Source organism: Vulpes vulpes, unplaced genomic scaffold, assembly GCF_048418805.1.
Source record: "Vulpes vulpes isolate BD-2025 unplaced genomic scaffold, VulVul3 Bu000000624, whole genome shotgun sequence".
Classification (NCBI taxonomy): Eukaryota; Metazoa; Chordata; class Mammalia; order Carnivora; family Canidae; genus Vulpes; species Vulpes vulpes.
The window spans coordinates 36,238-51,200 of NW_027325676.1; the positions used below are offsets into that span (position 1 = coordinate 36,238).

The following is a 14,963-nucleotide window of genomic DNA, read 5'->3' on the forward strand; positions in this document are numbered from 1 at the left end:
CTTTCGTGGGTCTCCAACAGTGTGAAACCTCCCTTGACCTGCTAGCCAGCCTTCAGAAGAAGGAGCAGCTGGGAATCATTGCCCTGGGCATGCTCTGGGCTCCAGAACAGGGCTAAGTATCTGCCATGACCCCTGGCAACCTTGCTGCCTGTGTCTCCCTAAAGCCTATTAAATTATCCACAGTACCTGCAGCCTTCCCATTGTTATGACAACTCTTTGAATTCTCTCCCAAGAGAGAAGTGATGTCTTCGCCAAATATCTTCAGGCAATTTTCGATCAAAAACTGTATGAGAGAAGCCTGTAATGCAAAAAGAACACAGTGGGGTGCTCTTTTTCATATGGAAGAGTTATAGGTCACATTTTGTTTATAAACCTTGGATCTAACCAAAACTGTGAAAGACTTCTATGAAAAATTCAGAGTTGATAAAAATATATAGAAACCCAAGTTCTCTAATAAATAACATAGAGTGATGCTTTCCATTGTACTTTGAGTACAGATTTTAAAATACTACTAGACAGAGGGCTAAACTCCTACTTTGTGGCCTAATTTAATACCTAACATTGTGATACCAAAGGTTACATCTTTAAAACTAGGATAGTTTTCAAAGTAACCCACTTTCTAAAAGTTTACTTATTTTCTAAAATTTTGCTTCCAGAAAATATTGGGTTGTAACTTAGGAAAATAACTGATTTAGATGTATAAAGCAGTGACAAAATCCTATGATATCCATTTCTTAAATATGGACAAATATTTTTTGGAAAGTGGATATTCCTGTGGATTTTTTTTGAAGTTTTCTTTTGTTTTGTTTTTGAGTAAAAACTCACAGGGCTGGGGAGAAAACATGTTTGTCTAGCCGCAGTCCCTTCTCATGTCTTACTTTGAATAATGCTGGCTCTTGGCATGAGCTTGGGGAAGCTGTCATCTTATTAGGTATGTGTGGCTTCATCAGGATGTTTTGGAATATCTCACTAGTTTCTGTCTGATGTAGCGGAGGCAAAAGAGTAGTCAAGTGTTTTTCTAAATGAGCCACAACTTGCAGAGCAAAGCTATGTGTTTGGAGCCATGGGTGCTCTTAGTGCCCAAGCCACCTAGGATGTGCCAGTAACGACCACAGGAACTGGGGGTTGTTACCATTGTGTCATGAGGAAACCATGTCTTTGCACAAGGTTACAAGCTCTCCCTCAAGGATCAGGCTGAGATTTGAACCTTGGCTTGTCAAACTCTGGAGCCCAGGTCTTTTCTACCATATTACATCACTCCTCTCTCTTTTGTTTAGTCAGTCTAGTATTGAATCTCCTGGATGGGAAATAAGTGACTCAACTGCTCTGCGTTTCCCACGTTAAGACCCCTTCCCATATTCCACCAGAGAAGCATAACAAACCTGCCATTCCAAGAAAGCCTAGGAAGATGTGCACTTTTCAGAACTGATCCATCCAATTTACTACTACACATTTCAGATTCAAAGCCTGGATTATAAACCCGAGGGGACACATATGAGAGCTCTCCCTACCTTTTTTTTGAAGTTCTCTTCCAATTCCAACCTGCAGGAATTAGGTGGACAAAGAAGGCTTGGGGCTATACACACTGATAATTCATAAGCTGTCATCTGATTGGATGAGGATTGTTGCTCAATGTTGTAGAGCACTCCGAAAAGGTATCGCAAGAGAACAACGTTCACTTTTGGCAGCTGGGCTAGAAGCCTGAAGTCAGAAAGATGCACTTTTAAATAAGGCAAGTCACTGCACTTAGCAGCTGGAAGTATAGAGATGGAGAGCAGAGAACATCTTTCTAGATCTAGTATACAGCCTGCTGTAGCAGAGTTCCAGGCATGAACGTATACAAAAATGTTTTACCGAATTCAATTTCTGAGCTAACCCACTCCGTTTAAATGTTTGACAAACTTTAGGTTATGCCACTGGCTGTTGATGCACTGGCATCTCTTTGGCCACTGACTTTTGTCTACCAGTTTCATATATTCAGAAGTTATACAATGACTAATGAGTCAATGTTAATAAGGTCAGGAGAAGTACAATAATAGCCATAAGGCATGTCTGTATTCTGAAACTGCCCTCCATGGGTGACAAGAATTGAAACTATGTGGCATTGAATGTTATTTTAGTGGTCAAAGTGGCAAGAAGTAAACCAATATATTCCTAATAGTATATTGGCTGTATTTCTGAGCCATGACCAGAGTAGAGTAATTATTGCATCATTACCTCTGGGCTGCATTTATTTTTTTCTTCTCTGTCACTTCGTCAAGAACACGAAGCCATTTTTCATAGAGGTCCGATGAAAGTAAACTGCCTTCAATATTTTCAAGAAAATCCTTATGTGGATAAAAGAAAAATACACACAGACACACTCACATATACAAAATATATATTGGAAATATTACAGAGAAAACACTTAGTTGCAAACTTCAGTTCAGTCTTACTTCCGTCATAGATACCCAAACTGTGACCCACATGGAACTCTGCTCTGATTCTCCATTGACTTGTACGTGCAAAAGCAGGTGTGTGGATTTTCTCCAACAAACATGAAAGCATCAAAGCAGAGCCTAGGCTTCAGTGTAAATGAGGACAAAGCTCCCTTGTATCATATAGCACTTACTCTTTTGTGTGCTTTTCTGCAAACTACTACATAAGCTACTCTCATAATTGTATCATTCTTCCTTTCCTGAACTATACAAAAGTAGAGAGTCTAATGGCAAACTCGTGATGGTCCTGAGGATGTATTCATTTCTAGTGTAGGCCAATTCTCCAGATAGTTTGGCATGATACTATTCAGGCCAAGGTTGCAGAGTCTGATTCTCCACAAAGATTAGTCAACTTTAAGTAGGGAAAGCTTCAGGAATGTCTAAGAACTCTATGCACACGTGGTCACCATCTTCCTAGTCTGTGCCTATAACACGGGAATAGAAAAGACCCTATTAAACCTTGCTAGAAACATCAATTCCATGTGTGCACCTTCAAGAGGGCAACACTTATCATGCTATTCGAGTACCTAATGTATCATCATTCTTTCCCCTGTCTCTTGATGCCTATATATATATTTAGTGGTGTGTTTTACTGGACCTCAGTGTAGTAGTGGTCAGGGACTATTGGTATCTTTCATATAGTTGAACAGAAATGAGGGACAAGAAAAGACCAAATGTGACAAGGAAGGACCACATATGACCTTGATTGTAAGAGTGTCATCATTACTGCCTTAACTTAGTTTTGTTGAGAGCTGATAGCAAGTGCCAAGGTAGATGGATTAAATTCTCTATTCTAGTTCTCACTTCTTTCTCCATTCCCATTTTAGCAATAGAATGGGATATCTGTGATGTAGCTTCATAATTTCCAAATTAATATAGTTCTTGAGTTGATCTATTGAATTTTCAGAATTCCAATCTACTTTTGTCTGTTGCACCTACTCCAAAAGTTAGGTTTATCAAAACTGGCATGTAGCAAGAGCTGGCTAACATGTCGTTATAACCTTGGATGGTGGGCTAGACATCACAAATATTAACTAAAGGATGCCTAGGATGTGGTGAAAGGAGACACAAATGGCAAAATCATTCCTCCATGACTTATAAAGTAAAAGGCATCAAGAAACAGGAGACAATGCGACAATGATGGTTAAGAATGATTTGGTCACCTCACTGAGCCTTTTTGGATTCCTCATAAAGGAAACATTTGCTTACTATTGTGAAATTCCCTACCTATTCTCAAATTTTTCGTATGATTTTTCTTTTGGAAACTGCCTTCATTAGGATCGTGGTGAGGATGTCATCCAAAGCAGGATGTTTGCTTTGGTAAATATTATGTATGTGTGAGTGTATATTTTGAAATTTCTTAGTATTAATAGTATCATATTAGTATTAGTATTTTGCATGGAGTCCTCAGGTAGGCTGTTTGTGGTGAAAACAGAAAGTATTTCTAATGTATGGGGCTTTTAACTCCTACAGTAGCTTCCTTAAATTTGATTTCATGAAGTGTTTTCCAGTTTGACAAGTTCTTAATCAGTTATGCCTATGTTGGTTCCTGGGCAATCATAATGAAAGACACCATCACAGCTTCAGTTACCCATGTGTGGTAAAGCTAGAACTTTCCCCACCTTTAAAACACATGCTACCACATGAACAGATTTGCTGTAACAGTTAACTCTGTCCCCAGAATTTAGTTTCTCTTTTAGGATTCTGCAGGATTTTATACAGGCTGATTTTCTGAAGATGCCTTCCAGGAGTGGTCCTTTCCGATTGATCACGGAAAGCATATCCTGTAGGAAAAAAAGAAGAGCATATACATTTTGTATCCCAAGCCCAGAGCAGAAGCTTGCTTCCTTTTAGAAAGAGCTAGGCTATTGGATGGTGTACGGTTTTAGAGCTGGAAGGACTAAAGTCAATTTAGATTCTTTAGTCAATGTCTCTCTATAGTTTCTACCCAAAAATCCACTGTACAGTCATACACTGAAACATTGTAATCACTTATTTTAATCAGCTTTTTCATTGAATTTGCCCTTTTAAATCAAACTTCTGTGTTTCAAGGCCTTTGTGGAATCCTCGCCTGTCTCCTACTTTACCAGTCTTGGCTCCTTATTCTCTTACATAGATGCTCTTCCCCCAGTATGGAAATCTTTTTGCCATACTCATTTCCCATTTGTTGATTCCTCTTTAAGTGATTGTATCCTCCATTCCAACTGTCTCTATTTCCCTTCTTCCTTAAAAAAAAAAAAAAGCTCAAAAGCTCTCTTCTTATTATCTGATTACATTTCCTTCATGAGTCTTTCACTGTCCTTTGCTCTATCTTCATGTCCCCTCCCTGCAGTGTAGAAAGATAATAAGGGCTGGAGTGCAATAGACCAAGGGATCGGAAACCTATTATGCTTCTGATCATTTGTGTGACCTGGGGCAAATGTGAACTATACTGAAAGCTTATTCATTTGTAAAGTATGGAGGATGATAGTTCTAGCTACCCCCTAAAATTTATGTGATGCAAGGACGGGGTAGTAGCAAGCATGGAACTAACGTGGTTAATTTCTTCACACCTAGGATAACATTCCCAAATCTAGTGTAGGGTTGCAGAGGTCCTGGGTACTCAGGAAATTTCCACACTGACAATTCAGTACACCGATTTGAGATAACAAGGGCAAACTCTGTGGCTGTCATTTAACATCCTCTTTTAGAATTAGCAGATTCATATATGCCTCAGGATGAGTCTTTATGCTTAGGTAAGATGTTTTCAGTTGTTAGATTAAGTAGACTCCGTTGAAGGAGACCTGAGACTACTGTGAGTTCAGGAAGACAACAGCAGAATGTGAAGATGATTCATGCACACAGAGTCCATTTTGACTGATCTGAACAGGCCTACATGGGTCTCGGTGGAAACAAGTGGAATAGGCAAAACGTTGTTCTGCTGTATTGGCCAAATGACTCTTCAGTAGGTAAATCAAATGACACTAGCAAAGCTTCTCAGCCAAAGCCAGGGACTGTCTAATGATTTCTCCATTTGAGGGTAGGTTTGCATGAGAACACTTTGCCTCTCCAAGGTCCCTCTCCTCAGGAAGGTAAAAAAAAGACCAAACTGAGACCTACCAGTATTGGGAAGGGCAAGTTGTCCTTATCACATATATTTGTGAGTGAAACCCCAAAGAGCTGTTGTGGTATTGCCGATGGTGCAACTCTGCACTGGTTTTTCTGGCAAGTGCCAGAGCGCCGCCAAAAGGCCCAGTCTCTGAAAGCAGTGCTTTTCATGGTCTGGCCTGAATCTAAGGAAGAAGGGAGATTAGTGTATTTTAATTCACTTAGCATTATTTTCACCATTGCCATTTTGCAGCGTGTTCGTTGTAGTGGCTAGAAGAGTGAAACTGAGTCATTTGTTGTGTAGAACTCTCCACGTCCTGATGTTGGCTAACAGCATCCTCATGGCATTGATAAGTTCTTGGTCATATCCTTCAGACTGATGGTTAAACCTAGAGACTGGATCAGACTCAAGGTGAGTACTCCCTGTGTCATCAGTTACTGCCAGTTACAAGGCATCAGGAGGCACTGAACCTGTAGATGTGTTTTCTACTGGAGTGATCAGTGGGTTCAGGTGTCAGATCTGATTTTAAAAGCTAGAAGGATTTGGTATGCAAATCAGGCTGAGTTTGGTAATCCTCTGCTTTCACAGCCAGTCTCCCCTCAGCCCCAGATTTCCTCTTTGGTTTCTGAGTGCTCAAGTTTCTACCATCCAAAGGATCTGCTTCTCAGGACACAATCTGCCTGAGCCCTACTTCTATGTTCCTCTGCTCTGGGCCATCTTCAAGGATGACTTGCTGCAGTCAGGGTCCTTGGGATGTTGTCATTACATGCTGGCTATGTGGTGGCTGTGTTTTCTTGTCATATCCCACTAACCCACCCAGAGATGATGTTTTTGGTTAAATAGGTTTAACATTTACTGAAAGGAGCCTAAACCACAATGAAGTGTGGAAACCTACTTCCTCACACACACACTCAAACATATATGTAAATATACATCTACACACAAGTCCCAGGCTTGAAAGAAATCATAGAAGCGAAAAAAACAATGAGAGGTTATGAATGCACTTATAGAGGTTATGAATGCATATATATATTATATATATATACGAAGGCACCAGTTTCCAGAGATGATTTTTAATTACTCAACATTCCCTATGAAGGAAGAGCTTTCCAAAGAAAAGGTGACCAGCAGTGAAAAGCTGAGTTCAAAGTTTCTAGTGCTCAGCTGTGAATGTTTTCCTTTGAAGATTCCTTAACATTGCTTAAATAACTGATTTTTGAAGAGTCCAGAGATGAGCCAAGGTTTCGAAGGATAAGCACATGAGGAACATTTCACCAAATAACCTTGAACACCCGGCCACTTGGCTTTTCTGGGATGTAGTGAGTGCATCACCACCTCCACTCATGTGGGTGCCAGCACTGCACCAGAAGCATCCTGGTCCTGCCACTTATGAAGCTCAGCATTTTAAAGCTTCGGTTTGCTCAACTTTAACATAAATGATGCTACCTACAACTCGTTAAACTAAATATATGATATACTACTCAGCACAAGGCATGGCTCAGGGCAGCCTTGAAAGTGCTCTGAGGGTATAGAGAAAGACAGGAGTTAAAGGTCTTCCCAAAAGATTTAAAACAAGGAAACAACCTTCATAGAAATGAGTTGGGTCTTGATGTCAGACTTTTGAATTTTTCTAAGCTTGATTTTGGGTAGTTTTTGCATTCTTTCCTATACTGTTCCTCCTCATTGATGACAATAAGCTCACCCAGAAAGAATAAACTGTGTGTCTGAATTGTGTTTAAGCATGGAGACATGAGCCAAGGGAAGGCACTTGAAGAAAAGCAAGCGGCTCACCTCTCCCTTGCTTGTTCTGGGCTGGGTGCCTGGGCTTCAGTATGAAATGGATTTGCATCTCTGTGATCTTCTGCTCCAGAAGGAGGGACTCCTGAGTTGGGGAAGGAGAGATGGAGTCCTCTGCTTCCTTTGGCAGTGCTTTAGTAGATGGAAGATGGCTCATTTTAATTCCATAGGGATGTTCATGTCCTGTATGGAAAGAAACCTGAATATTTAGGATGATGGTGATGGCTGTCATCAAACTACCTGAGTGTAAGCATCACCCTATTTGTATATGTTGGTATTCTTGTCATCAAGAAAAAATTTGTATATGTTGGTATTTTTGTCATCAAACCAAACCTGAGTGTAAGCATCACCCTATTTGTATATGTTGGTATTTTTCTGGGACTTCTAGATAAAGAAGGCTGTGCCTCCTCAGTGAGCATCATATGCACCCTTGTGGGAACACCTTACAGAAAGCGTGTGCCCAAGGGAAAGATTTTAAGAAGAGAAAACAATTTAAAGCATGTTACTTTGCTTGAAATACATATATTCATGAGTGCAATAAACAATGCTGACTTTTGCTGGGTAACTATCTGAGAATGTTGAAGGTTTTCTAGTTTGTGCCTTGACACTAACTACATCTATACATCTTAGGCAAATTACTTGACCCCGTCGAGCCTTACACTAATTCTTTGAAATGCTTGTCCACACACAAACTTATCAGAGTGAATATATTAATAAGCATTGGTGGTTAATATTCTTATTTTTTACTTTTATTTTTTGGTTAATAAATTTTTAAATATTTGGAGTATATATATAAAGAATTGCTATCTTCACTATTCTCTCCAACAGAATGTCAGTCGAACAGATTTTGTGTTCATTTCCTTTTGTCAATTCTCCAGCCAGAGCTACTCTAGAGTAGTGGGATGGGTTGCCCTTATGCTTTATGGTTCCCTTCCACTGCTGCCCTCCCTCTATGGGGTGTCCTGCCAGGCAATGATCAGAAGGAAGGGTGTGCAGAGTGGGAAACCCAGAAGCAAACTGTAAAACGATGGTTAGAGAATAGAAAACCACACCCAGAGCTATCCAGAATTGCCTGCCAAGTGATTTGTTTTGCTCTTTTATGCTTTAAATTGTTTTTCCTCTCTAGAGAATTCTCAAAGACCCTATGAAATGATATGGATTTCATTTTTTAAGAATAGAATGAAAATTCTCATTCTGTCATTCCAGATTTATTACTGAATGTACCTAAAGGAGCTTTTGCTGTTCTTTTCATCCGTCATGAATGCAATGTTCACAAGAATCACAGGGACGTCGCTCCATTAAGGAAAAAGAAGCTTCTATGACAGCAATACAACCAAACCAAGATAACCAGGAGTTAATCCACAATTGAGAATTGAGAGTATGTTTTAAAAAATGCATTTTTGAATGCTGTAATGGATCATCATGAACGACAGGCTCTTCAGATTCCTTAGAGCTGCGTTCGTGTGTGAAGCTATTCAAATTCTCAAAAGTTACCATCTACATCATTTTATCTAAATTAATGCACTTTATTGAAACATATATAAGTATTTAACTTTTTTCCTTTTTACTGCTAACCAACTATTTTTTTAGATTTTATTTATTTATTCATGAGAAACAGAGAGAGAGAAAGAGGCAGAGACACAGGCAGAGGGAGAAGCAGGCTCCATGCAGGGAGCCCAACGTGGGAGTCGATCCCAGCTCTCCAGGATCCCACCCTGGGCTGAAGGCAGCGCTGAACCACTGAGCCGCCAGGGCTGCCCCTGTCCAACTTTTACAAAGATGTCAACATTAATTCAAAACAGGAAGTGGTACTGAGGGGTTTTGTTCTCAGTGATGAGCTTTGTGACTCTATAGTCTAAGACTGGGAATATATATTTTGCAGAAAGAAATTGGTTGTTTTTTAAAAAAAGGAAATTGGTTGTTTAGATTTCCAGATTATTTGAAAAAGAGTTATAGCTTCACAGGTTTATTAAAAGGATAAAAAAATTTCATGTAAGAAGGAATGCTTTAAGATTTCTAGAAGAGATTATTGTCACCATTACCATCCATTACTATACTTCAAGGCCTGCTACCAATCCTGTCTTCTTTTTCTTTTTTTTTAAACCCTTCCATTACTGGAAACATTAAACAATTTTGCTAATCCAAAGATTTTTTTTTCAGAGAACTTGTGCTAATAACTATTTTAGAAGAGGTGCAATCTGTTTATCAATAACCTTAAGAACAATGATGGAAAAAACCTGAGAAACAGCAAAGTGCAGGCGATTTCATCAGTGAAGATGAGAGGAGTTTAAATGTGATTATCTCATTTTCCTTATGATGCAGAGAAAACTGGGCACAGGGCAGGGGTGTTAAATACATATCTGTACCTGGATTCAGAGACATAACTGGATTTTAGAGAATTCTCACAAATAGAGGCTTCTTAGCAGTTAGGAACTAGAATTCAAAATTGACATATGAAAAATAAATGTATGGGAAAAATTCCAATCCATTTTGCTTTCATACCTAATGAGTAAATAAGTAAGTAAATAGTAAATAATCACACTTTTTCAAGACAGCTCTGTTTGTCAGGTAAAAAGAAGTAGAAACAAAAATTTACATTTCTCTCCCTCACTAAATCATAGCTGCTGAATGAAGAGATGTTATCAATGCCTGGGCAACAGTACCTGGTAATTCTTTATTAAACATGTGAGTGAATATTGCATGTGATTTTCACTTTTAAGGATTTTGAAGCTTAAGAAAGAACAACCATTATTTTGAAACTTAGAGTTACAATTTTGAACCTAATCAATCCCATCTTAGATTTTTCCCTGACACTTACCAATTAGTGGAAGTTTTTCCTTGCCAGAACTCGCCCACAGCTGGAAGTCGTTCTCAGAGCCCTTGGAAACAAAAAGAACTAGGTGTCAAAACATATCTTTCACAGTACTTGAAGAACACATTTCCTTAGCATATCTGTGTTTCCAAAAAGAAAGAATTGGGGCCAGGATAAATGGTATTTGGTCCATGGAGGTAGCTATAGTAGTTGTTAACTAGTTCCCCTCACAGCTTCCAATAGACTGTCCCAGATTCTTGTAATTTTTGATAAAGACCGGGAAACCACAGTACAGCCAGCCCCTCACTTTGTGGGTGGCCCATGGTGTAAGAAATGAGATTTGTGTCCCTTTACTATGGAGTAAAAGTCTCATCTCAGAGTCCTCTCTTCTGCTGTCTCTAGACTCCTTGGATAGCGTTGGCCTTTGTCTCCAAATGTCCCTGCCCAGAGATGCATGTTGTCCAGAGAGCCATATACTCTGCTATGACTAATCCTGAGCAAAGTAACTTGAGAGGCATCAATAGCTCAGCAGCCCTGAGCCAAAGGAGACAAATGCCCAAGAGACATTGAGGAGATAGTGGACGGAAGTCTGCCACTGGCTTTGGGGCAGGCAAACTCCACTTTAGGGAGAGAAAGGATGAGGACTCTAGGCAGCATGTCAGATGCAGAAAATGATTACTCCCAGCACAATTATTGCCCAGTAATACTGAAAATCCCAATTGTTTGAAACAAACAATTCTAAATTATAAAGATTGCTGAACTATTTTAAAGAGTCTTCCTGGAGACGAAAGCAAAAAAACGTTTGAAATGGAATTATTGGTAATAGTTATCATGTGCCCTTGACTCCTGATTAAAAATCATGGCCTTCACCTTATGAAGGAATGTCATAGGTATGGGCACAGACACAGATACACACACACACACACACACACACACACACACAGCTAAATCTGCTCAAGATTGTGTTGCAAATAAGAAGTAAGAGCTAATAAGGTAGGGTAGGGTTTGGAAATGCCATGCTGGAATCCTTTAAATCAGGTATACATAAAGCCAAATAAGCCCAGTTCTTCATTAAAATAGAAATTCTTTGCCTAGTGACATTGATCGCTTTAAGTAAAGAAAATCACAAACATGAAATAAAATGAGTTAAATCATTAGTCAATCTCCCCACCTTCATCCCTCAAACCACTCACTCTCTTTTCCAGGATTTAATTCTTACTTAGGGTTTCTATATCATACAGGTTAGAAACGTATGTAAAGATGTGCTTTAGTCAGTACATATAAATTCAATTTTATTTTGGATGTATTATTAAATGTTGTTTGTACAGAAATCATTGATTTCTTCTGCCAAATTCTCGTTGCTCTGAAATTTTAAAGGCCTTTATTATACCATTGGCTCAGATAGAATTTACAAACAATCTTATGATTATGTCACATCACATTTACAGAGGATTTTGGATAAGAAGCTGTGCTTTCCCAGTGCTCCCTTTGGTTCTCTCCATCTATCACTGTCCCTCTTTTTTCCCTTATAAAACCTCATCCTCAAATATCTTTCTCTTTCATAAAAAGAGATCAGCCCCAGATCCATGGTCTTATTCAGAACTTGTCTTTGTCTTTACCAGTTGCTAAAGGGTATGAGCTGCTTCATCCTCAGGATCTGCATCAAAAGGAGGTAGCTTGTAGCCATGTAGTCTTTATGTCAAAATGTACAACAGAACATGTAATTTAGGATTCATTAAACGGATTGAGTCCTTCCTTGTGTGATAACTAGGGTCAATAGGGATGGAGACGTATCAGAATTGAAAACACAGAAAGAAGAGTCCAATAGAGGAGGAAATATTTAGAAATTTAGAAACAACAATAAAAAAGAAACTTAGAAACATCTTTATTGTCTGTATTTAAAATATATACAGTAAACTGCATATTGTTATTAGCACTCTAAAATTATAGTCCAATTTTAGGCTATAACTTTGAATTTGCAGAAAATTTCAAATGGGAATATAAGAATAGCACTCATGTATAAGCTAATACTATAGCTTCGCTGCCTTCAATTTCTAAAGTTGGAAGGAAAAATATGAGTATGTTATCCACAATAATCAGCTGTCTTATGATGGGAGGTGCACAACACCTACACACACACACACACACACACACACACTCACAAAACTCAAAAGTCAAAGTTGGTTCGTAAACTAAAAATAGATAGTAGGCAACTTACGGTTATTCCCAGCATTGTTAGTAACATGTTGATAGTGTCATTTGCTGTGTCGGAATTTGTCACTGTTACAGTTACGGACTGTAAAAAATAAATAAGAAAAATTGCTACAATTTTTTTAAAATTTAAAGCATGTGACCAAATAATTGTCAAATTATTATCCATACTCCAAAAGTAAAGCTTGTTTCCAGGTAATGACAAAGTAAAGCACGTGTAGAACACGAACCCTTAATTATAATTTCATTTTTTTATATAACATGAAGCTAGTAGGAAACATGTCAGTAAAACATATATTTCCCTCCAAGAATTTGTGGCATACAAAATACAGCAGCTGAAGCAAGGAAGAGAAAAATTGAGAATTCTAAGAGGGCACATGGGGTGACCCTCAACTCCATAAGGCTATTTCCAAAATGGTGGGAGGGGGATAGTATTAAAGGAAGGCACTAGATACTTTCCTCTCTTACTGAGTTGTGTTTGTATAGTATGGCTTAGTTCCTTTGTTTGTTTGTTTCTGGTTTTTTTTTTTTTTTTGGCTTAGTTCCTTTGTAATTACATAGTCGGTTTCAGTAAAATCAGATAAGAACTGGCTATGAAAGACACTTTTTAAAAACTACTATTTAGTCCATATTTTCTTTGTCAGGCATCATGGTTAACTAAGACTTCCATTGTTGCAATCTCTTAAGACTGATGAATCTAGGAAATGAGACTGGAAATGTTAGAAGTTGATGTTCCATTCACAACTCTGCCAGCGAGTAGGTACTTCTAATAGCTCTCTATCAGACCATACATTGAGAAACTGCTCCATACAACTAGGAAAAGTTTAAAGAAAATTTTCTGAAAGGGGTTAATAGCAATCTGAGATGGATCTATAAGACTATCTGAATTACAAACTATCTATCTGAATTACAAAAATTACGAAAGTCATATAAGAGAATATGTAACCAGAACATTTACTATGCATACAGTTTTTATAACATGTTTAGGCAATGGGGCCTGTGTCCTTCGGGAAACAGTGCATAAAGAAGAAACAGCACAAGTGGACACCCACAGGCCTTGAAAATATTAAAAGCAAAGTTAAAAGAAACTCTTTCATAAATCACTCCTTGTCCTTTCATTGTATTTTTCTTCTTATGAATTGAATGCAATTGCTTGATATCACAGATGGTCCCAAAGTAATTCAATAATCATTCAAATAGCAATTCAAATAGTAATTTAAGGGATGTATGTATATTTTCCTGCATGTTGTAGGTTCTCCCAACAGACAAATTCCATTAGATAGAACTCTCTCTAAACAAATAACTTCAGAAAAATAAACTATTTTTTGAAATAATTCAAAAGAAAAAGAAAACTTAGGTTATGTTCATGAGTCAAAACTGTTACTTAATATATGAAGAACCAGGAAAATGAGATCAATTTTCAAGAGCTGAAGCCACACCTGAGATGATCTCGATGCTTAGACTATTAGCCAAACACAGCTATTACAATAATGCTCAATGATACAAATGAAAATATGTTCACGTTAAACAAAAATAGAGGCATCATAGTATAGAAATAAGAAGTATTAATGACTTTTCCTTATTTGAGAGGAAAAATATTTAACATAGAAATTTTTATCGGAAAAATATTTTTATTTATTTATTTTTTTTGAAAAATATTTTTAAAAAATTTATTGACTAGGCTACATTGCATAATGGAGATGATGAAAAGAAGTCAGTGATTTGAAAATAGATACTAGAAATTATCCAGTGTGAAGAAGAAAAGGGGGGAAAAGATTGAAAAAAAATTACAGAGCCTGAGGGATCTCTGAACAATGTGAAAGTGTCTGATATGGAAAGAATGGAACTGTCAGGAGGAGAGAAAGAGAAATAATGAGGAAGGAAATATTTGATGAAATAATGATTAAAATTTCCCAAATTTGGTGAAGACATAAATTTACAAATTCAAGAAATTCAGAATATGTCAAATAGGACAGATTCAAAGACAACCATGCTTAGGAACTTCATAGCCACTCTGCTAAAAACCAAAAATAAAGAGAAAACTTGAAAGCAGCTAGAGAAAAAAATGAGAAATCACCTACTGAGGATTAATGTTTAATCACAGACTACTCATCAGAAAGCATCAAGACCAAAAGACTGGAACATCTCTAAAGGACTAAAAGGAAAAAAATTTGCAAACAAAATTCTACACCCCCAAAAATATCCTTCAAGAGTCAGTGTGAAATAAAGCCATATTCAGATAAAAGAAATTAAGTAAATCTGTTTGCAGCAGTTCTGCACAGGGAATGCTAAGAATCATCTTTCTAGGATGAAGTGAAACAGTGCAGTGGGAAACTTGGATCTTTAAGAATGGGTGAAGAACATCAGAAATGTTTATTTCACCAAAACTATACCTCAATAAAGTTGATTTTTAAAAATCTCAAGGTAATTTTCCAAGGAAAGTTCTGAATGTAAACCACTGCCACAATTGATATCAAAGGCAGAGACAAGAATGTGCTCTGCTGCTAGAGAATTCTCTCTCCTTCATGCAGTGCATCTAGCTGGCACTTAACAACAGATCAAACTATTTGCATGGCTT

The 14,963-nt window shown here is 37.8% G+C and overlaps 1 protein-coding gene across 1 annotated transcript in view; it reads right to left on the reverse strand.

The window, feature by feature from the left end:
- The window catches only part of LOC140596549 (rho GTPase-activating protein 20-like), a 52,321-nt gene that overhangs the window by 14,407 nt on the left and 22,951 nt on the right, over positions 1-14,963 (reverse strand). Inside the window, exons 7-14 of the mRNA XM_072745116.1 lie at positions 12,393-12,470; positions 10,181-10,241; positions 7,357-7,545; positions 5,577-5,749; positions 4,100-4,261; positions 2,218-2,327; positions 1,512-1,701; positions 187-298 (exon numbers count right to left, since the gene is read on the reverse strand). Coding sequence (XP_072601217.1) covers positions 187-298; positions 1,512-1,701; positions 2,218-2,327; positions 4,100-4,261; positions 5,577-5,749; positions 7,357-7,545; positions 10,181-10,241; positions 12,393-12,470 — 1,075 coding nt within the window. The remainder of the gene's footprint in view (positions 1-186; positions 299-1,511; positions 1,702-2,217; positions 2,328-4,099; positions 4,262-5,576; positions 5,750-7,356; positions 7,546-10,180; positions 10,242-12,392; positions 12,471-14,963) is intronic.